The following is a 22846-nucleotide window of genomic DNA, read 5'->3' as shown; positions in this document are numbered from 1 at the left end:
AGCCTATATTCTATGAACCATCTGATCAAATAATTTCATTGTTATTAATTGATTTGTTTGGTGTAAACCACCGATTTTATAGGATTATTATAATTTATGCTATAGAATTAAAAAAACTTCATAATTATTTTTTACAAAATATTTTAAATTCATGAGCATCAGCAGGTTTAAGAAGGCTGTCATTTATCCTTGTTACTTTTTCTTTTCCTATCTTCTTATACTTGAATTGGGCTGTATGAAGTTCAATGAACTGAGGTCCGTCATGGAAAACCCTGGTGGGCTTAGGTTCATCTAGTTTTGTTCGGCTAATGAGTCTGATTCAGATTTAAGAATAAAGTCCATTACGTTAAAGACTTTGCTGTTTTGGGCTAATACCGGCCAGTTTATCGCACTTTTGAGATAAAAGTATTATTAATATGATATTTTGAGTTTTTCAAATGTATTTTAGTACAATAAAAATATTTTTTACCAAAAACTGAAGCAAAAAATTTAACTTTTGTTTAAAAATACTTTTTGAATCAAAAGCACTTTTGAGAAAAATGTTAAACTAAACTTAAATTATACTTAAAATAATTAATAAAGAATACAATATATAATAACGGGTGACATTATTTTAAATAACTTGTAGATTTTTTTTTTTTACTTTATTAATAGTGGATAAGATAATAAATATTTTTTCAAGTTATCAAAGAGAATCGATCATATTGGACATTGTGGATACAAGATAACAATTCTACACATTAATTGTATACAAAAAGTAACAAAGAGGTTGGAAGCGGTTGAGTAAGAGCTACAAGTGATGTTAGGATAATAATTACCTTGATGATATGCTGTAAAACAAGTTTCAGTTGAAATTTACAATTTGTTCATAGCCTTCTTAGTTGACTGATTATTTAGCTATAAACCAAAAAAGATGGCAATGAAAGTTGGCATTAAAGAAAAAGGAGAAAGGCAGATGAGTAGCATGAAGAATGCTAGCTTCATTTTTCAACCGTTCAACCTTTCAACCTTTTACTTCTCTTTAGCTGATCCCACCACAATTATTCAACCTTTCAACACTCTTGCTTCTCTAATTCTTCCTTGCTTATCATTTTCATACATTATCCATCCATTTCTATTAATTTTATATAAATTTATAGGATCATTTATATTTGTCTTTTCATTTATTAATATAAATTGTACACATATACATTTTTTTAACCAACCCAATGTTTTTTTTTTCAATATACTGATCGGTTGTTGTTTTTTTATATTTTAAATAAATAGTTAAACATTGTTAGTTTGCTCGAATTTTAAATAGACATAAAATCCGATGATCTAATTTAATAAATATAAATCTATAGAAAATTATAGGATTATATAAAACCAATTTAAATTTCCAATAATGTAAATAGATATCTTTTATATAAGTATGTATATTGATTAATATTCATAGACCCAGAGCACAGCATGGCAGAGCCTCGCTTTGTGGGTCATTGGCATCAAACAGTACCAGCAAAACTACCCACTTTTAAAAGCTGCACTAAGTGTATTGTATTATTCAACTCATTAAAGCTAATGCAATGATATAAATGAAACTAATACTCCATCATATCAACTTTTCCTCATCCTCAAGGGACTCTTCATTAAATTTATTAAACTCAATTTTTATATAATATTAGAAGCTAGAAATAGGGTTATATGATCTGAACTCGTATTAAATAAATATATGATAAAATTTTAATTATTATTTTATTTAAGTCAAAAATACTTAAAACTTCAAATTTTGAGATTTTATATTTAAAACTTAAAAGTAAAATGAATAAATTTATAGTAGAATTTAATACGCTGGGTAAAATTATTTTTATATAATTTATATATATATTTTAAATAATGATGGCTAAAAGATGAGACTATTATTGATGATAGATTATAAGACAGTAGGTAGTTTTAGACCGTTGTTTTAAAAAATAAATGATTAAATATAGAAATATTATATGAAAATTTAGATTATATAATTACTCTTAAATTATTTTTGAAAATGTAATTATTTGAATATTATTATCATTTCATCAATTGAGAGTAGCACCAAATTCAATAAAAAAAGTTTACAAATAAAAAAGAAAAAAATTAACTTTTATCATATAACCCCAAACTTATAAACACAACTATTTTATTTAAAAAAGTATGTATTACAAATGCAACCATTGGATGTTTTAACTTAATGCATTTAATATTATTATTCATTTACATCTTTTTAGAGATAGATATAAATTTGACGTGGATTGAATGAGCTTAAAATTGTACTTGAGTCTTCAATAGTTTTACGATATAAAATGAGCTATGAAAGTATTAGAATTTGTGTTTAGAAATATTTTCCCGATATTTAATTCGATGAAAAATTCATCAGAAAATGAAGATTTAGAATAGAGAGATGATAAAATTAAAAGGATATCTAACTTTTTATACCTAACTTGAAGAATGGTGTGGAGCTACCTTCGAGCTAAAACTATGCGCAAAGCACGACGCTAGGTTATGGGTACATGGAAATTGACTAATGTCTTTTGTCCTTAATCGAAAAGCTACTGAGAGGACTGTATGCAAGTTTTAATAGGGTACGTTGTCCCTGCATCAGTCTTGACTCTTGACCTGTGGGGTTGAAAGTTACGTTTTGATGGCTGATATTCTTACCACAATTATACCTGCTATGTAATTCTTGAATTTTATCCTTAGGTATAACATTATTATATAACTAATAGTTTTAAAATTTTAAAATTAAAATCATTTTTCTAAGGAGGTCGAAAGGTGATGGGCAATTAGGCATTTAATGCCAACCCCATGTGTTACCCAACCACAGGATTGGAGACTGGAGAGAACGACAATTAAATGTACGAATCATGTGGTTCTTTACTTTTTCCATTCAATTAATTTTAATTTTTTCTAAAAATTCTTTATAAATATTTCAAGCTCATCTCAAAAGCTTTCCATTTCAATGATTTTATACAATTAATAATAATGAATTGGGTGACCTCTTTTGTTAGCCATGGGGATCTTGAGCACAAACGCCACGCTCAAGAAAATGCATTGAAGGTGGAGAAATGAAAAGAAAATTCCACATTCTTTTCCCTTTTGTATATTTTTAATCCAGAGCAATCTTTTAATCTTATCAAATTAATTCACTTGAAGAAATATTATTTTTGCTTAACGTTAATTCAACCACGTAACTAATCATGCCGGCTTATTTTATTTATTTTGGTCACGCAATTTACTACATTAATTTGTCAAAATATAAACAAAATATAACCAAAGTAAAATTATCCTTTTTTCTCAATCAGTTTTCACGACTTAAAACGGGTAAGAGTTTGTGGTATAACTATATTGTATTTTAACTCTTGGTAAAGTTAGGCTCTGTTGGATCATCCATTTAAAATGAAAATTTTTTATTTTAATTTTTATAATTTATAAAATTTTAAATTAATAATAATAAAATTATATTTTAATTTTCAAAAATAATAAAATTTAATTTAATATTTTAAAAATTATAAATATATAAATTATAAAAAATAAAATTATATTTTACTATTATAAAATATATAATTTAAATCCGACTTGAATTTTTTAACTTTCCTTATATATATTAATAATAGTTGCAATATTACATATTTTAATTTTTAAATAATATTTTATTCATATAACCCTAATATATTGAAAGGTGTGCCGACAAGCGATAATTAATGAACCGAATAGAAAATGAACTTGAGGACGGGACATGGATCATCAGAAAGTTGCATCGGCCAAAGAGATCATATGGCACACTGTGTCCAAAAAGAAAATTCATATGGGACCCACTTTGGTAACAAGATTATAATAGGCAAAATGACTCTCAAGTCTCTCTCCATATAAAAATAACAATTTGATCCTTCTAAAAATCTAGTAATTTAATTAACTTATTAATTTCGAAAATGAAAAAATAAAGATAATTACGCCATTAATGATTTATGTCCAACTTATTTTATGTGAAAAAATAAATTAATTTAAAATAGAAAATTCACGTGACTTTTATACATCATTCTATATCTCGAACTCATAAATTGAGACTATACAATGTTAGTTTATAAAATTTATAATTAAGTTTTAATGTTCGAACCTTAAAGATAATGTTGACAACTTGAATTTTTAAAAATAAGCTTATATATCAAAAATCCTTAAGAAATTACAAAAGACATCAATGAAAAATAAAATTAGATGAGTTCAAAATTAAAAGATTTTAAAAATTTTAAAAACAATTATTTGAAAATTATAAAAAGTGAGAAAAATCAATAATTTTATAAATATATACCATTCATATATTTTTATATCACATATAAAAAGTTTCAATATTTTTTATTAATTATTTTTAATAATAATTTATATATACAAATTCGAATATAAAATTATTAATTCAAATTTTCAATTTAAAAATTATATTTAAAATTAAAATATTCAATTTGAAAATTTGAATTAATAATTTTATATTTGATTTTTATATATAAATTATTATTAAAAATTATTTTAATTTTATATATATACAATATAAAATTATTGGAATGTATATAAATTTAATAAAATTAATGGTTTTTTCAATTTTAAAATTTTAAAATAATTATTGTCAATTATAATATATATTTTAAAATTTTTTAGTTTTAAACTCGTCTAAAACGAATCGTGGGCCACATGCCGAGATTTATTCTGGAGGTAATTTTTGTTAATTATTTTTAAATTGTTTTTTATAAATTTTTTTTATTACTGCACCAGAATTTTGTCTTACGTCTCATAACATGTTATGGGGGTGGGTTATAGCTTAATTTTTTTATTTTTAAAAAATGAAAATCAAGTGAAAAATAAGGCTCGTAGATAAAATTGTTTCCTATTGACACGTAAGATAAATGCAGAATTCATTAATACCGTAAAATAATGATCTTTATTTGTTTTCCAAATTGAATGTGATTATGCTCTCCATTTTATGAGGGACCTTTTACCAATATAATTGTCCATGGAAGATCATGTGGCCCACATCATCCTCATCATCACTATCACCACCGTGAGCAATATTTTATGTACTATTTCTTTCAGGTTTCCAGCTTAGCGTACAGAAGATTCTGAAGCAAAATTAGAGAAATTAATTAAGATGCTTGGCGGTATAATTACTTTTTTTTATATAAAATTATCATGAGAAATAAAAAATCAAATATTTTATTTTAAAAAACTAAAATTGTACAAATGTGTATTATTTTATCAATCTCAAAATATAAAAATTCAATTTCTTATTAACAAAAAAATCTATTTTCTCTCTAAGATTGATTTTAAGTTTGGTTCAAGAAAAGAAGCATCATCTTTTTTACCGTCTATATCAGATTCCAATATCTTAGATTGTCGTGATATCTGGATTGTGGAATCTGAGTCAAGTTCTGAATTTTATTTACATTTAACTGAGTTATTTTTATAAATATTAAAATAAAAATGTTTTTGAATATTATTTTATGGGGTTTTTCCCCAATGGGATTTTGTCCTTAAATTTAAAAAGAATGCCAACTGCCATTATTGTCCTATACATATAAAATTGGTTTCAGGGTAATGTTGAAAAGACATGAAGGATAAAAAGGAAGAATTAGACAAAATCATGTGTTAAAGTTGTTCAGAAAATGTTCAAAGTTCAAAGCAAACATCAAAAGTTATATACGCAGCAGTGAATAACTTTGGATTCTTCCAAGGGGCGGACCAATTCACCGTTTCCTCCGCCTACTACGCAATGCATATTCAATAATTTATATGAAAGAAACAGTACTCAAGCCCCCAATCAAATCATATTTGTGTACATATATAAAAGTAAATAATATATTTTTTAAATAAATCAAAATTTTAGTTGAACAGACAAATAGATATAATATAAAATTAAAATACTAAAAAAATAATAATAACAACATAAATATGAAAAATTGAAAAATCTGAATGCATGCACGTGATGAGGCACGTCTATGTCATGACCAGAAATTTCCAATCTTTTTTGCATGAATTAACTGGTTAAGTTTAATCAAGAGCCGCCCACCACATGCAAAAGAAATTCATAATTTCCTGCTAATATTTTGGTGCAATTTGTGATGGTTTGACGTGTTTAAGGCATTAATTTTTTTTTTACTGTAGCGAGAAGAAGAGAAAGAATTTAAACTTTGATCATTTCAAGTTTGTAAACGAGAAATAAACGGATAACACTAATATCAAAAGCACAGTTAAGGTTATAAAAAATATAATCTACGTGTCAAAAAGATATTGGAGGGGCACATAAGGAGCATCAAATCAGGGAAGAGGATTATTTTCGAAATTATTAATTTATTTAGGTCCAATAAAGCTATTTATTTAACTAGTTTTTTTTTTTTAATATTTGAGATGATATAATATGATTGAGATTGATATGTATAGAGTTTATGGGTTTGAGGAGATTTAAACGCTTAAAATTTTTGAGAAAATGATTACAATTTTAATATAAATACAATTATATATAAGTAGTCGATTCTTACATAATATTTTTACAGGATTATTTAAATGATAAAATTATTTACTTTTTATAATATAAACTAATATTTCATGAAATTAGAGCTTTTTTGTACAAATGTCGGTTGATGGCCCTGGCCATAATGAGCAGAAGAAAATTAATTTATTAATTTTTCTAATGGGAAAATTCTTGAACCAGTATAAGTTTATTAGTTAATCAACTTTGAATTCTTCTTTTCTTTTTCTTTGCTTTAATATAGTATAAGCTTATTAGCTAACATGGAATTTCAATTTATTCACCAATATAGTAATTACTTTGTTAAATACTTGCGAATTTAACATTTTAGACTCCTAATTAAGTTATTGGTCCAACACAAAAATTTATCAATAGTTGAGAGGATTTGTAAAAAAAAAAACGTTAATTCAAACTAAAAAATTATATATTAAATATAAAAATTAATTAGTCATCAAATAAAGAAATCTGGTAATTATATTTAGACTGAAACAAGTAAGAAATTATAAGAATATTATCTTATAAAGATATATGGAAAGTAGAGGAGGAGAGGGCATATGGGAATGTGGCATGAAGTTGCGTTACACCTACTTCTACAACTTTATTCTTCTATGCCCCCACTCTTACAAAATCATCTTCTTCCTTTCCCTTTCCCTTTCCCTTTCCTTTCCTTTTCCGTTCCATCATTCCCTCCAACACCTCTCTTTCTCTCTCGCCAACGCAATTGACTGCTTGATGGCCTGAATACTTGAACCACAAAGCTATCTCACCTTGTTATCAAGCTCTCTGAGTGTGCGTCTATCAATGGCGAAAACCAATATTGGGTCATTCTTCAATAAGTTCCTTTCTCTTTTCATCCTTCTTCTCCACCTTGGTTGCTTCGTTTTCACCGCCGCTAAAGACAACCATAAAGCAACCAAGAAACGCAAATCCTCACCTCTTTCTCCTAACTCTCACAAACACCGCAAAGCTCTTTCCTCCACATGGACTTTTCTCAAACGCATTTTTTCTTCTAAAGCCAACTGCATAAACACCATCCAGGCCGCACACCCTCCAACATCAGCAACCACACCCGCGTTAACCTCTGCAAGAAACTCCCAACATTCCCTTGTCTCCATGTCCATGATCAATCCACCTGAAACTCACCTATCAGACAGCCCTCCCCCACTTTCTCAAATACAATCCGGGTCTTGTCCAGAATCCGATATCTCATCCGACTACCCGTTTTTCCCTCTACGTAACGATATCTTCCCATGCACAGCTTGCGGCGAGATTTTTCAGAAACCCCATTTGCTCGAACAACACCAAGCAACCAAACACGCCGTATCCGAACTCGTTGATGGCGATTCAGGTAACAACATAGGTCGGATCATACTCAAAACCGGTTGGACCGACAAAGTTAAGAGCCCTGAAATCCACCGTATTTTGAAGATCCATAACAGCCCAAAAATTCTAACCAAGTTCGAAGAATACAGAGAGGTTGTCAAAGCGAAAGCCGCTAGAAACGGTGCGATGGGGAGGCGAGACGAGAGGTGCATAGCTGATGGGAACGAGCTGTTGAGATTTAATTGCTCAACTTTCACGTGTGATTTGGGACTTAACGGGAGTTCAAGCATTTGCAATCAACAATACTGCAGCATTTGTGGGATAATTAAGTCTGGTTTTTCACCCAAGATGGATGGGATCTCCACCCTATCGACGAGCTGGAGAGCGCACATGGCGATCCCCGAGGATGTAGAGGAAGAGTTCAAGTTCATGAACGTGAAACGGGCCATGCTTGTGTGTCGGGTGGTGGCGGGTCGGGTTGGATCAGAAGGGGAAGAAATAGACAAGGAAGATGGTGGGTTTGATTCGGTGATCGGAAGGGGAGGAGGGAGTGGCGCATATACCAAGTTTGATGAGGAAGAGCTGTTGGTTTTCAATCCAAGGGCGGTGCTGCCTTGCTTTGTCATTGTGTACACTGTTTAAGCGTGAGATCGTATGTATGTAATCTTTTTATGCACTTTTTTATTTTTCCTACCCTTGATTTTCAATTTTTTATATAGTTTTGACTCTTATTTAATTACTTGGGGACTGGGGTAATGAAAATATCGTGAGATGCAGTGACGTTGGTGACGATGATGATGATGGTGGTGGTTAATTTATGGTGTTTTTGTTTTTTTAACAGGTTTTTGTACCTTTCTGCCTGTGACCAAAAAAGGGTTTACAGCTTAAATTAACCATTTGATCATGGAGATTGCTGTGAAGCTTTGATAGATTATTTCTGCTGTGTTAAATTAGGATTTAACTTGTGTATCTGAGAATGTAATGTAAATTCTGTGTTTGAATAAGAGATCAGAATTTTCTTTTCCACCATTTTAAATAACTTAAGAAAGTCACTGGGATTCATACCCAGAACCAAATTGCTCTACAAATTAACTTGGCGAAGTAGGGTTTCTTGTATTGGGATTCAATTTTCAATTTTCAATTTACAAAATATTTTCTCTTAAATCATTTACACTAAATCTTGAGCTCAACAAAATTGCTAATGTAAATCGTACGATCTGCTATGCTTCTGTAACCTTAAATTTTAAGTGGTTTCATCCTGAAGGCGATTTTTTTTTTTTGGCAGTAAAATTCCTTACGTTTCTGCAGGGAATTCCAATTCAAGGACTGATTAATTAATATCAAAATCTTCAATAAACAAATATCTAATTCTCAAAAAACTCCATAACCAAACTGTGATGATGAAATGTTAATGTGCTCCAATCATGAAGTCCATTCAAAGCTGAAGACAAGAACCATGGCAGAAACAAAAGGCCCAGTACTTGGCTACACCTGCGTTCCGCATTCTTTTAATTTCTCTTGGTCCTACACTTAAAGAGCAATGTTTTATATAAAGGGAACCATTAATCAGTTCATTTGGACCCATCTGAGTTTTCTAGAAAGTATGGGTTACTGAGTTGGACTTCCAAAGTTGTAACAAAAGATACCATCTTGTTAAAAAAAAATTTAAGTAAATGAGTCCAACGTGAGTATGAAAATAAACATTTGAATCGTTTGAACTTGAAAACGATGGATTAGGTTATTACACCTAAATTTTAGCCTCAGCTGGCTGAAAGCGACTAAATGGGTTTTTTTTTGGGCCTGTCTGAGCTCAATGTTCCCATAACTTTTCTGGTATGATCAAGCACTGAAGCTAACTTTGAAGTGGATAACCGGGAACCGACCCACCTCCATTTCCGTGCCAAAAGCTAGGCAAACATATCGTAGGACTGAAAAGGAAAAACACCTTCAAGGCTTCCGTCAAAATCAATCCAACGTCAAGAAAAAACATAATTCAGTTTAATGGCCAAATTCAGACAACATTTGACGTTGGGAAACCTGGGGAAGTGTTCACCGATATTGAAATTCTTATCTTTGAACTGCATGCAGGTCAATTCATTTCTCTCATATCCAAGTTAGATCAGGATGAAGCTAAAGTGACATCACATGAAAAGGTTGATAGAATCCATAAGCAAGGGCTCAGGAACATTAGCCGTTAGAAGCCAAACAAGATTTATAGGATCGAATAGATTATTTCCATTAAATGATATCTATTGACTTGGAGTCAAATTACAAAATCTTCCACTACAATGCTTTGACGGGAAAAGAAGACTTGAGTCAACGGGAATAGAAAGAAGTCAACCGTTATTAAATGTCGAGTTACATAGTTATACGGACAAAAAACAAGTAATATTAATGTTTTTAGCTAGAAGAAGAAAAATAAAGTAGCGACTGGAAATTTAAAACAAAATATATTAAACAAGGCTTAGATTTAGGAGAACCCTTTTCAATAATTTTATGCCACAACAATATTTTTATCTTGAATTTTAAGATTTTAATTTAAATTTAATTTTTTCAAAATAAAATGTTAAAATTCAGAATAAGAATACTGATGTGGCATAAAATTATTAGAAAAAGAAACAGATAATATAACGTCAATGTTTCATACAAAACTTTCCTAAATTTAGATACAAGTACTGCACAAATATCAAAGACATGCAAACTCCATTTTCTAAAGATGATTTGCTCTTTCTCTTTCTGTTCGGATTCTGGTCCCTACAAATTTGTCCCTGATAAAATGCAGTTCCTTGGCTGCATCCACAATGTCCATCCGGTCTGTAGGTGATTCAACCGAACAAGCGATTCCAACTTTCAAGATGGAAATGAAGCACTCTTTCATTTTGGTTTCTTCCATGTTTGCTCTCCTTGGGTTCCGGCTGCTGCTCGCGCTTTGTCTTTCGTTATCCCCAGGTAAAAGCAACGGATCAACAGCTTCAAGCACTTGATCCAGCAATGCCATCTTTGAGAACAGGTGAAGTGTTAGTCCATCTTTAAACATGTCATCGGTAGGTCTCTTCCTAGTGAATATTTCAAGCAGTAGAATTCCGAAGCTGTACATGTCTCCGCTTGTTGTTGCCTCCGTTCCAATGCCATATTCTGCTCAAAATTACGAGGTTTAAGACGAACAACATGAATAATCCAGTTTTAAGATGAAGAGCATGGACAATTTACCTGGCGGAGCATAGCCGATAGTTCCTTTCAAACAATGAGTGCTTGAAGAGTTTCCAGATAAACTGTTCATTGATTTTGGGAAAAACCTGGCTAGTCCAAAATCTCCAACACGAGCAACCATGTCATGGTCAAGCAGAATGTTGCTTGGTTTCAAATCACAGTGAACTACGGGCACCTCACAGTGGTGATGGAGGTAATCAAGTGCCAAGGCCACATCAATTGCAATGTTTAGCCTTTGAAGGAAGTTTAAGATCTTTGGTTCTCCGTGTTGGATGGTATCATGCAACCATTGATGTAAACTCCCGTTGGGTATGAACTCGTAGATGAGGGCTTTGAAAGGATTGCCTTGAAAATCAATACTGGAGCAAGCAGATATGATCTTGACAAGATTTCGATGCCTCACATTTCTCAAGGTTTTACATTCTGTGAGGAAACTCCTGGAAGCACCTTGCACTTGTAGGTTCATCACTTTCACCGCAATTACGTTTTGCTCTTGGTTTTGATATAAATTTCCTTTGTACACATTACCAAAGCTTCCTTGGCCGAGCAAGTTGGCTGGAGCGAATCCATCAGTAGCTTTGAGGAGCTGGTGGAAAGAAACCATCATAATTGAATTTCCTAAGCGGAAAGCCAATGAAGGCTTTGCTTTTACTCCTCTTTTCCTCAACCAACAGAAAAGGAGTGATGAGAGCATGAGAATTCCAAGAACCCCACAAACAATCCAGATTAATTTGAGCGGAACACTTGTTTTTGGATCCTTAGGGTGGGTGAAGGGGCATGATGGAAGATGCAATTCAGCAATTCCCCCACAAAGCCTGCCATTCCTAGTTAGTGAAACCGCTGAGGCGTTATTGAAAACCCCTTTGGTCGGCACTGGCCCTTCAAATCGATTGTGAGAGAGATTCAAGTATTTCAAGAAAGATAACTTTTCTAGGTAGTCTGGAATTTGACCGGACAAATTATTGCTGGACAGGTCTAATTCTGCAATGCTTCTCAAAGAACTTAAAGAGTCTGGGATACTTCCATCAAAATGATTCTCCCCCAAAGAAAGAGTCTCCAAGGTTGTACAGCCGCTGAGAGCAGCAGGAATGTGGCCAGAGAAGTTGTTGTTAGAGATATTTAGATATACCAAATTTACCAAGTTTCCTATATCTGAAGGAATGGAGCCTATTAAAAGGTTATCGGACAGATCTAGGGCAATTGAAAGTGTAGGTATACTAAATATCTCTTTGGGAACTGAACCCGTTAGCTTATTGGAGCCCAACGCCATCATTATTAAAATTTGACATCTTCCGAATTCGGCAGGTATGCTTCCCTCTAATAGGTTTTCTTCTAAAGTCATCCGAGTTAGTACTGAAAGATTTCCTACAGAGGCAGGGATCGTCCCTGTTAAAGTATTTCCACCCAAGTACAAAGTTTGCAGCTTTTTAAGCATACCAAGGGAAGCAGGAATAGTACCGGTGAGGCGGTTCTCGGCCAAACCAATTCCGATTAGATTTACAAGGTTTGCTATCCCCAAAGGAATGGAGCCAGTTATATGATTCTCACCTAAAGATAATTGTTGGAGTGATATGGACAGGTTAGCTATAGAATTTGGTAGCAAACCACTAAATTTGTTGGCAGCAAGGCTAATCACTTCCAATTTGCTACAATTAGTCATGGTGGTTATAAAATCTAAATCAGTAGTCCCACCACCTAGATCATTGCTTTCCATGTTAAGCCATGTTAGATTATGGGCGTTTCGAAAAGAAATGGACACACTGCCACTGAAATGGTTGTAAGAAATGTCAAATCCCTGTAACTTGGAAGCGTTGGATAAAGATACGGGTAGAGTTCCACTAAAATAGTTACCTCCTATATAAATTCCGCTTAGGTTTGGCAAACTATAGCCTAAGCTAAAAGGGAGGCTTCCAGAAAGTTGATTGTCTACTAGAGATAAGAGTCGGAGTGAAGAGAGATTAAAAATTGAAGGAGGAAAGAAACCAGAGAAGTTGTTAGTATCAAGCTTAAGCACAGCTAACCTCTTTAGAAAGCCTAACGTAACTTGCAATCCTCCTTCCAAGTAGTTTCCTTCTAAGTTGATGTCTTGGAGAGTAGAAACGTTCCCAAGAGAAGTCGGCAGATGTCCTGTTAGATTGTTGTGAGCAATCTCCAAATTTTCAAGCTTCACCAATTTGCCAAGCTCCACTGGGATGTTCCCGATCAACTTGTTCGAGGAAGCTCTAAACAGAATGAGGTTAGAACAATGGGTCAAATTGGGTGGTATTCTTCCTCCAAATGAATTGTTATATAAACTCAAAGTTTCCAGCCTTGGAAGTCGGCCAATTTCAGGGGGGATGACACCATGGAAATTGTTGTCCTGGAGGATGATGAACCTAAGGAAGCTGAGGTTCCCTACGTAGGGAGATAAGCTGCCTCTCAACCCTTTCTGGCTTAAGTTCAACTTGGTGACCCTTTGATGCCTTGGGGCACAAGTTATTCCATGCCAACGGCACATGGCCACTGATCTGTTCCACGACTTAGTTACTCCAAATGGATCGTGATTAATTTGTGACTTTATGGCCAGCAATGCTTCCTCATCGCTCTCGTGCCCCTTGATTCTGATTCCAGTAACAAGGGTCGGAAACCATCCTACCAGCAACAAACTGGCACACCAAAATATGGTGGCCACACTGCTGAATGAACAATTGCTGCTTTCAAATTTCATTTTGCTAAACAAGAAAATGGCTGCTTTTCAATACATATGGCGAGTTATATGTATATAATAAAACCAGTAAGAAAAGAGGCTAGACTGGTGACCTTTCAAGCTTGGGTAAATCGGTCTTTGGTCTCCTAACAAATTGCGTGGCACCAAAGCATATGTATTCATTTTGCCCTTTTTTTTATTCCTTAATAAATCTATTTTGACGTAGTGAATGATCATAATGAAAATCAAAATTATTATTTAGATATTAGATTTAAATTTAAATTTGTATCTAATGAGAAATTAAAATTATTAAATATTTATAAAGTTAATAAATAATTAAAATGATTTTATTATATAATATGGGTAAAATTTTTACTTTTTATATTAAATAATGAAAACCGAATTTAGCAACGCACGGATATTTCAAAATGTTAAATAAAGCTTAAAATAAAAATTTTGATAATAATAATATTGGATTTTATCACTTTAGATAATTACAATTTGTTTCAAAAAGAAAAAGAAAATAATAAATAGATAAATCCCAGTCCACACGGAGGTTTGTCATTTCAGTGGACAGCTTTTTCTAGGTCTCCACTGCAAGAGAAGGGAAGGTCGAATCGCACTAAAGGCGTCAACTCCTGCCCATATGCAACCGGCAACCCAGTGTGGACCAAAAGGGCTTCCCGAAATAAAAACACCTTTTAATGCGTATTAGTGCATTCCCATTTTCCGAGAAATTATTGTATAATCGTTTTCTACCACCTAACATGTTAAGTCTGTCTTTTCTTCTTGCTATATGATCTTGATTCCTCCTTTCACACCTTCACAATCACCGTGATTAACGTTGCCAGCCCATCGTCATAAATGATTTCATAACTTCAACCCCATCAGCTGATAACAAAGAGAAGAAAGGCGAGACAATCTTAAGTTCTCAATTGAATCTAATATACTAAATCCCCCAATTAATAGTTACTGTTTTCTAAAACTGTTTTGGTTCAATATTGATTGTAAAGATCTAACACAATATGCCCAATGAAAAGTTATTAATTTGTATGCAAAATATATTTAGTGGCATTTAGTAGAATTATAGAAGCAAGAACTGAAACATCGAATCTTTGCTTTTACCACTACGTTGAATTACTTAATGGAGGTCAAGATTCTACTCTCATTCCTTTGCTATCTCCTGAATTGACTTTTGCTGTACCCCTCCCAAAGCAAGTAAATATAAGCACTCAATATAGTTACAATAAGAGTCTTTTTTGAGTTTGGTACAGACCCACTGTCAGTCCATAAGATATGCATTTTGAGTATGGTTCTTGATTCCAAGCTCACTGCTATATAATTTGCACTGTTTAGACCCAACTAAACAAGCTTGTCTTTCTCACAATGACCATCCAAGTATAGTTTATCCAGCTGTACTTTGCACAATTTATCTGTTTTAAATAGTTTAGAAATTGTATAGAAAACTTAATAGTATTTCTTTTTCTGAATAATTGAAATTTTACAGTTATACATAACTTCCTTTCAGAATTGATTTAATTTTGGCCTTTTTTTTTCCTAATATTAAAATTTATTTTTCAACATGTCTGAAAAACTACCGAATATATATATCAATGGGCTGTGGCCTATATTCTTGAAGCCTCCTTCTCACAGGCCTTTTAAGTAGATAAGTCTATACTAAATCAAAATATCTCCCAACAAAAACATGGAAACTCTAAGCACCCCTCTTCCGTCTCTTCCGCGTTACTCAACTTCCCTAACTGTCAATAACGACCACGACCACCCAGTCTTTTTACATATCAAGCAATGCACCAATTCAAGCCAACTCGGGCAAATCCATGCCCAAATGCTCCGAACAGGACTTTTCTTTGACCCATACTCCGCTAGCAAACTCTTTGCGGCCTCTGCATTGTTGCCTTTTTCGAGCTTGGAGTACGCTCGTAAAGTGTTTGATCAAATTCCCAAACCGAATCTTCACACATGGAATACCCTCATTCGGGTTTATGCTTCGAGTCCTGAACCTCTCCAAGGAATTTTAATCTTTCTAAGGATGGTTCATGAGAGTCCTTATTACCCCAATAAATTCACTTTTCCCTTTGTGATCAAGGCTGCCGCTGAGATTTTTAGTTTATGTGTTGGCCAGGCTCTTCATGGGTTGGCAATTAAGGCCTCGTTAGGGGCGGATGTTTTTATTTCCAATTCATTGATACATTTGTATTTGTCGTGTGGGGATTTGGATTCGGCTTATAGGGTATTTACGATGATTGGTGAAAAAGATGTTGTATCTTGGAATTCAATGATCACCGGCTTGGCACAAAGGGGTTGTGCTGAAATGGCATTTCAGCTGTTTCAGGAAATGGAGGAAGAAGGTGTGAAGCCGAATGATGTGACAATGGTTGGTGTTTTATCAGCTTGTGCAAAGAAGCTGGACTTGGAGTTTGGGAGATGGGTGTGTTCGTATATTGAAAGGAAAGGGATAAGGGTGGACTTGACTTTGAGTAACGCAATGCTGGATATGTATACAAAATGTGGAAGTCTTGAAGATGCAAAAAGATTGTTTGATATGATGGAGGAGAAGGATATTGTCACGTGGACAACTATGCTCGACGGTTATGCTAAATTGGGAGAGTACGAGACAGCAAAGCTAGTTCTTGATACCATGCCTAGGCAAGATATTGCTGCATGGAATGCCCTTATATCTGGCTATGAACAGAATGGAAAGTCAAAGGAGGCTTTGTCCTTATATCATGAATTGCAACAGAGCCAAATTGCTAAACCTGATGGGATCACTCTTGTTAGCGCTCTATCAGCTTGTGCTCAATTAGGAGCAATGGAAACAGGTGAGTGTATCCATGCCTATGTCAGAGAGCAGGGGATTAAGTTCAATTGTCATCTTACAACCTCGCTCATTGATATGTATTCCAAATGCGGAGATATAAAGAAGGCACTTGATGTATTCTATTCTGTGGATAGGAGGGATGTGTTTGTCTGGAGTGCCATGATTGCAGGTTTGGCTATGCATGGACAAGGGAGAGATGCAATAGATTTGTTCTCTAGGATGCAAGAAGCTATGATCAAGCCCAATTCTGTGACCTTTACTAATGTGTTGTGTGCTTGCAGCCATGCGGGGTTGGTGAAGGAGGGAAAAACCTTTTTCAATCAGATGGAACCAGTTTACGGGATTCGGCCTGGTGTCCAGCACTATTCTTGCATGGTTGATATACTTGGTCGTGCAGGCCTTTTGGAAGAAGCTGTTGAAATCATTGAGAAAATGCCAATACTTCCTAGTGATTCTGTGTGGGGAGCTCTGCTTGGAGCTTGTCAAATTCATGGAAATGTTGAGCTTGCTGAACTGGCTTGTAGGCATTTGCTTGAGTTGGATCCTGAAAATAATGGAGCATATGTTCTTTTATCTAATGTGTATGCCAAAACTGGGAAATGGGATGGTGTTTCTAGATTAAGGAAGCACATGAGAGTAACTGGACTAAAGAAAGAACAAGGTTGTAGCAGAATTGAGGTCAATGGAGTCATTCATGAATTTCTTGCAGGAGATAACTGCCATCCTCTTTCCAAGGAAATATATTCAAAATTAGATGAGATTGTGGTGAGATTAAAATCAGCTGGTTGTGTACCCAACAAGTCCCACCTTCTGCAACTTATTGAAGAGGATGAGATGCAAGAGCATGCTCTTAACCTTCACAGTGAGAAATTAGCAATTGCCTTTGGATTACTTTACGTGGAAGTGTCTCAGCCAATCCGAATTATAAAAAATCTTCGTGTTTGTGGGGACTGCCACTCAGTTGCTAAGCTTGTATCGAGTCTTTATAATAGAGAGATAATACTGAGAGATCGGTATAGGTTCCACCATTTTAGTGGAGGAAATTGTTCTTGCAAGGATTATTGGTGAATGTTATATACCATCCAATAGAAATTACTCCTCAAACATGTAACTTATGAGTCTCTTGTAAGTTCTGTGTAATGTCTGCCATAGATCTCCGAGAATTTTAAGCTTAGAATTTACATGCTATTGTTTCCGGAACTCAATTTACAGCTTAAGGTGGGCATATCTACTTGTTCATATTTTATCTTTGTACTTGAGACTTGAATCACTTGATCATCGATCATTCTGTTCATTCTTCAAATGGTAACTATTTTTGCGTCAACTATCTTAGTTTTTGCTTTTGCTTTACTCTCTCCGAGGATGATTCTACTCCTATGATCCATAACCTGCTTTACTCTTTAAGGGGGAGATACCAAAACCATGAAATTTAACTAACTCCTTCACTAAAATCCTTTCAGAGGACCAAAGCACCGCCTCTCAGTCTAATATCAACGATCTTCACATTCCACTTTTGGATGTCTAGGAGAAACAAATCAGTCAGGCTGGTTCCTTCATCTCATTTAAGTAGGTTTTCTTTGCAATATTTGGCTGCTTAAGTTAGCTTAACTATCGAATTAGGAATGCGCATAATAAATTACTTTTGAAGTTCCATAAAGAATAAATTTCTTTTGTTTCTTTTGCAACGATAAGACACGTTACAGTTCCAAAAAAAAAACACAGGTTTGAATCTTAAAAACGATATTATTTTTAACATTGTTAGAAAAACAACCACAAATCCTAAACATTAACAGTAAAACCGACATAGAAGATTAGAAAAAAAAAAAACAGGTTTCCTTCTTTCTTATCCCTCGCTTTTGGCTTAGGTTGGAACTTGGAACCAGCCTGATAGTTTTGCCGTGTAATTCAAATTGGAGCTTCTTGTTTGGTGAATTGTAAGGCCTTGAAGTGCAAGAAACAGGTAGGTAAAATTCTCGTTTAAAACAAAGGAATATGAATGTAAAAACCGCTCTTGAACTTCGTCAAATTTAATCATCGGTTAAACAAGAAATTACCTCAAATTAACAACAATTGTTTATCGCCCATGAACTATTTAAATACAGATATTTGAAACAAAGCTTAGGGTACATCCAGGCAAATTAAGCAAAGCTTGGCTTTTCTAATAGTTTTTATTTCTCTCCCCATGTCGATGGGAGGATGAATCCCTGTTATAGCCTGTCCGTTTCTCCCCACCTCTCTTATCACGCTCTTCTCTTGGATGAGATTCTGATTCATTCCTTAAGATTCGTTTTTCTCCTCTCCTGTCATGGTCTCCGTTAGGCCTTGGATCAAACTCATCATTACCATGCCTTTTTGATCTACTTTCGTCCTTCCTATCTTCTTTGAGCCTAGCCCTGTCTTCTCCATCGTCACCATGCCTTCTTGATCTATTTTCATCTCTCCTATGACGATCTTCTACTGACCTTGGCTCAAGATCGCGATCATTGTGCCTTCTAGATCTTTTTTCTTCCCTTTTATACCGATCATCATCATTATGCCTTGTTAATCTCTTTCCTTCAATACCACTATAATCTTCTCTAGATGCTGGTCCAGCATCTTTACCATCGTACCTTCTAGACCTCTTTCCTTCTCTCCCATCTCTTTTCTCTAAGGCCTTCTCATCACCCCTTGATGATCGAAAACCTTCTTGAACTGTATGCTCCTGCATGCCGGAACTTTTGTCGCTCTTTTTTGAACCCTCGTATTTGTCATTTCCCCATCTTGAACTTTTATTATCCTGAGGACCCCAACCAGTATTGGCAGCTCTCTGGGTACAAAACAGAAAAAGATATAAATAGCAGAAGCATAAAAGACTAGGTCATGCACACAAAGGTTATAGTATATTGAAAACTACATTCTGTACATGAGACATTTAAGACACTAACCCTCGCACAAGAGAGTAAGATAGCCAAGAACGAAGAATAACAGAGGAAAAATGGTATATTTCTCGAAAAGCGACTACAAAATTTACAAAGCATGACACAATCAATTGGACAATAGCATTAGTTCATTTGGATGGAAAATAATCCGCATATGGTAGCAAAGTCTAGTAGTAAGTCACCATGCAATTTTTTTTATTTATTATGATTTACAATCCATAAACTGAGTTCCATAGATTACTTCATAAAAAATAGCAAAAAGCTCGTACATTTGAAACCATGACACAATTTAGTTCATTCAGTTTAGTATTGCATAAATAGATTGTTGAACAAACAAACCAAGGCAAAAAGGTAGTGAAATTACTACCTAGAATATGCCATTCAAGCTTTAAATTCATCTGGACCTGGCACGGTGACTTAAAAAGCTTGTTCATGATTATTGTGATATAGGCATCCAAATGAATTACATGTATAAAAAAAGCAATACTAAATGGAGATAAATCTTACTTGCTCATTGTGGGAAAATTTACATCCAGCGCCGCGAGTACATTCACCTCTCTGGAAAACATAACAAACCCCCCGGGCCTCCTTTTTTTTCTGCTCTTCCTCTTCATCTTCTTCTTCTTCTTTCTTCTTATACTTTTCGGCATGATCAACCCTTATAATTCGACCCAAAATCTGTGCTCCGTTAAGATTATCTTCAATGCCAAGAAAAAGAAAAAATAAATAATTATATAATTTTCATCGTTATATGTGTTTCAGATTTGAACAGTTGAAGGGATGTAAATCCTAACCTACAGCAAGAATTGTACTTCTCTGGTCCTCATAAGCAAGAAAAGCGAAGCCTTTTGATTTCCCAGTACCCTTATCTCTAACAAGATTAACGTCTACAATTTCTCCATATCTGAAAAAAAAAATTAAATATTCAAGTCAGGTGCTGATGAAGTAAACCTAAACCGATAAAGTATCCCAAAGTGGGGAAAAGAAAACGAAGCTTGAGAAAGAAAACGTACTGGGCAAAAACAGCGAGGAGATCACCTTCGGTGAGGTCATACGGAAGGCCACCGACAAAGATGTAAGCGGAATCTTTGTACTTGGCGTGCCATGATGCTTCCTCCGATATGCCTAAGTCTGCTTCTTTCGCATTAATGTTTTGCAATCGCTTGACTAACGTTAATGGATTCATGATTGCCCCCCTTTTTCAACCAAAAACCCTAATTTTTTGAACCCAAAAATTTAGCAGAACTTTGGGGGGGGGGGGTGTTTCACCTTCTTTTTTTTCCCTAAATGGAGTTAATTTTGACCGTTGAGACCATGAGTATTGTTATTTTGAGGGTGAGCGGCCCAAGTTCTTAGCCCATTAGTTATCCATAATTTGGACTAATATACTCTTAGTTCGCTTTTTCCATATGGATTTTTCCTTTTTCTATATATTTCGAAAGCAAGGTTAAGAGATTATATTTTATTTTTAAATTAAGTAGCAAGTGATATGTGTCAATGTCATTATTTTATATAACTCGAAAACTTATTTGATAATATATAGATAATTAAAAATGTATGATTAAATTCTTTATATCTATTTACCTCAAATGGTTTTGCTAAAATTAGATTATATAAGTGGAAAAATTATATAAAAATGTATTTGTTAATTAAATTATAGTGAAGCTTTTAAGGATTTCTCGGTTTCATCCTTCAACATTTGGTTTATTTTATATAATTTTATGAAAAACAAAAATATTTTATTACACAGAATTTGAACAATATCTGCATGCTCCGTAAATTCTTCCAACTAAAAATCCTGACTATGATTTGAGCAGGTGTTATTGTAATATCAAAATATATTGGTTGAATCTTCCAAATCCTTACTTCATGTTCCAATTCACGATTCTCCCCATTGCCTTACACATTCTTCATATCTAGAATCATTAAAAGGCATTTAACTATTCACCAAACATCATCAATTTCACAACTTTTATTCCCAATAAATAAGACCTTTTTACTTATTTATCTCCTCTAACTTACAACAATCAATCATTGGACAAACATTATGGAAAAACAACAACTAAAGATTAATTATTTATTATCTCAAATAAATAAATATCCAACACAAACATCAACAATCAATAAAAACAAATCAAACTTGTCTTACTCAACATGGGTAATAATTAATATAGTAGCAATTTATGGGAAAATGGTTTTTTTTTTTTTAACATAACGAATGAAATTATTGAAATTAAATTTAAGTTTTCATACCTCACAACAACATGATACTCTAACCATTATTTATTACTAATTATTTTTAGTTACAAATTTTAACTTCTCATTTATAAAATTATATATACATGACAGAAACATTGGTGGAATATTAAAATATTTAAATTTAGGCTTTTGAGTTTGAGTCTCAAATAACTCATATCCTATATAAAGGAAGTCATTAGGATGATTTATTGTTCTGAAATAAAAATTATACATGTTTTCAAAGTAATCAATAAATCATTGATTCAATGACAAGGACGAAATTTAAAGTTTTTAAAATTTTAATTAGAATTTTAAAAATTCAATTCAAATCCACATTATATATAATTTAGTGAGTTTGGTTCCAAAATACAACTTCAAAGTAAAGTACTAGTAGTAGTTCGTTCTTATAGTATAAAATTAAATTATTAATTTTTTTTTTAAAGGTGTTGATGAGTTGTGTTAGATTAAATTTTTGTGTGATGTCAAATATCAATACATTTTATTTTTGTTCAAGTTTAATCTGATCCAAAATATGAGTTTAAAGATCTGTTCAAGCCTACTCATGCTTGTAAATGATTATTTTGAACCAATTTTAATCCCAGTCATATTATTGTTTTGGTTAGTATATGTCATAAGTATCTGAACTCTTCATATTTTTGGAATTTAGTCTCTGTACTTTTAATTTTTAGTATTTAGTTCTTCTACTTTTAAATTTTAATATTCAACTTCAACTATTAAAATTGTTAGAATTATTTAGTTAAATTTAGGTTTATTACAATATCATCTTTTAGTTACATGATTACCAAGTGAATAAATTTTTTTTCAAAATGTCACGTGAATAAATTTAATAAAAATTTAACAATAAATTTAATAAAAATTTAACAATGTTAATCATTTGACTTGAATTTTGAAATCTGAAAAGTAAAGGGATTAAATTCTTAAAAATAAAAAGTAAAAATACTAAATTTCAAATTCCAAATTTATAAAGAGTGAAGGGACTTATTGCATGTTTAAACTTTTTTAATATACGTTGTTTTTAATTTAATATTTAATACCTTAGATGGTTTCTCTTTTAACAAAATTTTAATTTTATACAATTAAACACATTT

At 33.0% G+C, this 22846-nt stretch overlaps 4 protein-coding genes across 5 annotated transcripts; 2 read left to right on the top strand and 2 right to left on the bottom strand.

Moving 5' to 3' along the window:
- Positions 1-7040: 7040 nt before the first annotated feature.
- Positions 7041-8875, top strand: LOC108489622 (uncharacterized). Of its 2 annotated transcripts, none has more exons than XM_017794288.2 (2): positions 7041-8498; positions 8688-8875. In XM_017794288.2, the coding sequence occupies exon 1, from the start codon at positions 7325-7327 to the stop codon at positions 8486-8488; it is 1164 nt and encodes a 387-aa protein (XP_017649777.1). In that variant the 5' UTR covers positions 7041-7324; the 3' UTR covers positions 8489-8498; positions 8688-8875. The 2 variants fall into 2 exon arrangements, with proteins under 2 accessions (XP_017649777.1, XP_017649776.1); XM_017794287.2 differs by having other exon boundaries at positions 7041-8502.
- A 1395-nt stretch (positions 8876-10270) lies between these two features.
- LOC108487338 (probable LRR receptor-like serine/threonine-protein kinase At3g47570) lies at positions 10271-13968 on the bottom strand. The gene is made up of 2 exons (XM_017791651.2): positions 11057-13968; positions 10271-10981 (listed from the first exon to the last, which is right to left on the bottom strand). Exons 1-2 carry the CDS (start codon positions 13761-13763, stop codon positions 10557-10559), a joined length of 3132 nt encoding a protein of 1043 aa, XP_017647140.1. The 5' UTR covers positions 13764-13968; the 3' UTR covers positions 10271-10556.
- Positions 13969-15059: 1091 nt separating this feature from the next.
- LOC108487601 (pentatricopeptide repeat-containing protein At2g29760, chloroplastic) lies at positions 15060-17905 on the top strand. The gene has a single exon (XM_017791974.2). It carries the CDS (start codon positions 15448-15450, stop codon positions 17647-17649), a length of 2202 nt encoding a protein of 733 aa, XP_017647463.1. The 5' UTR covers positions 15060-15447; the 3' UTR covers positions 17650-17905.
- A 693-nt stretch (positions 17906-18598) lies between these two features.
- On the bottom strand, positions 18599-20891 carry LOC108487153 (zinc finger CCCH domain-containing protein 25). Its single transcript, XM_017791416.2, has 4 exons — positions 20513-20891; positions 20294-20403; positions 20007-20197; positions 18599-19387 (listed from the first exon to the last, which is right to left on the bottom strand). Exons 1-4 carry the CDS (start codon positions 20683-20685, stop codon positions 18740-18742), a joined length of 1122 nt encoding a protein of 373 aa, XP_017646905.1. The 5' UTR covers positions 20686-20891; the 3' UTR covers positions 18599-18739.
- Positions 20892-22846: the final 1955 nt, after the last annotated feature.

This window comes from Gossypium arboreum, chromosome 5 (assembly GCF_025698485.1).
Source record: "Gossypium arboreum isolate Shixiya-1 chromosome 5, ASM2569848v2, whole genome shotgun sequence".
NCBI classification, from domain to species: Eukaryota; Viridiplantae; Streptophyta; class Magnoliopsida; order Malvales; family Malvaceae; genus Gossypium; species Gossypium arboreum.
The sequence above is the reverse complement of the archived record's forward strand: the minus strand, read 5'-3'. Positions and strand labels throughout refer to the sequence as shown.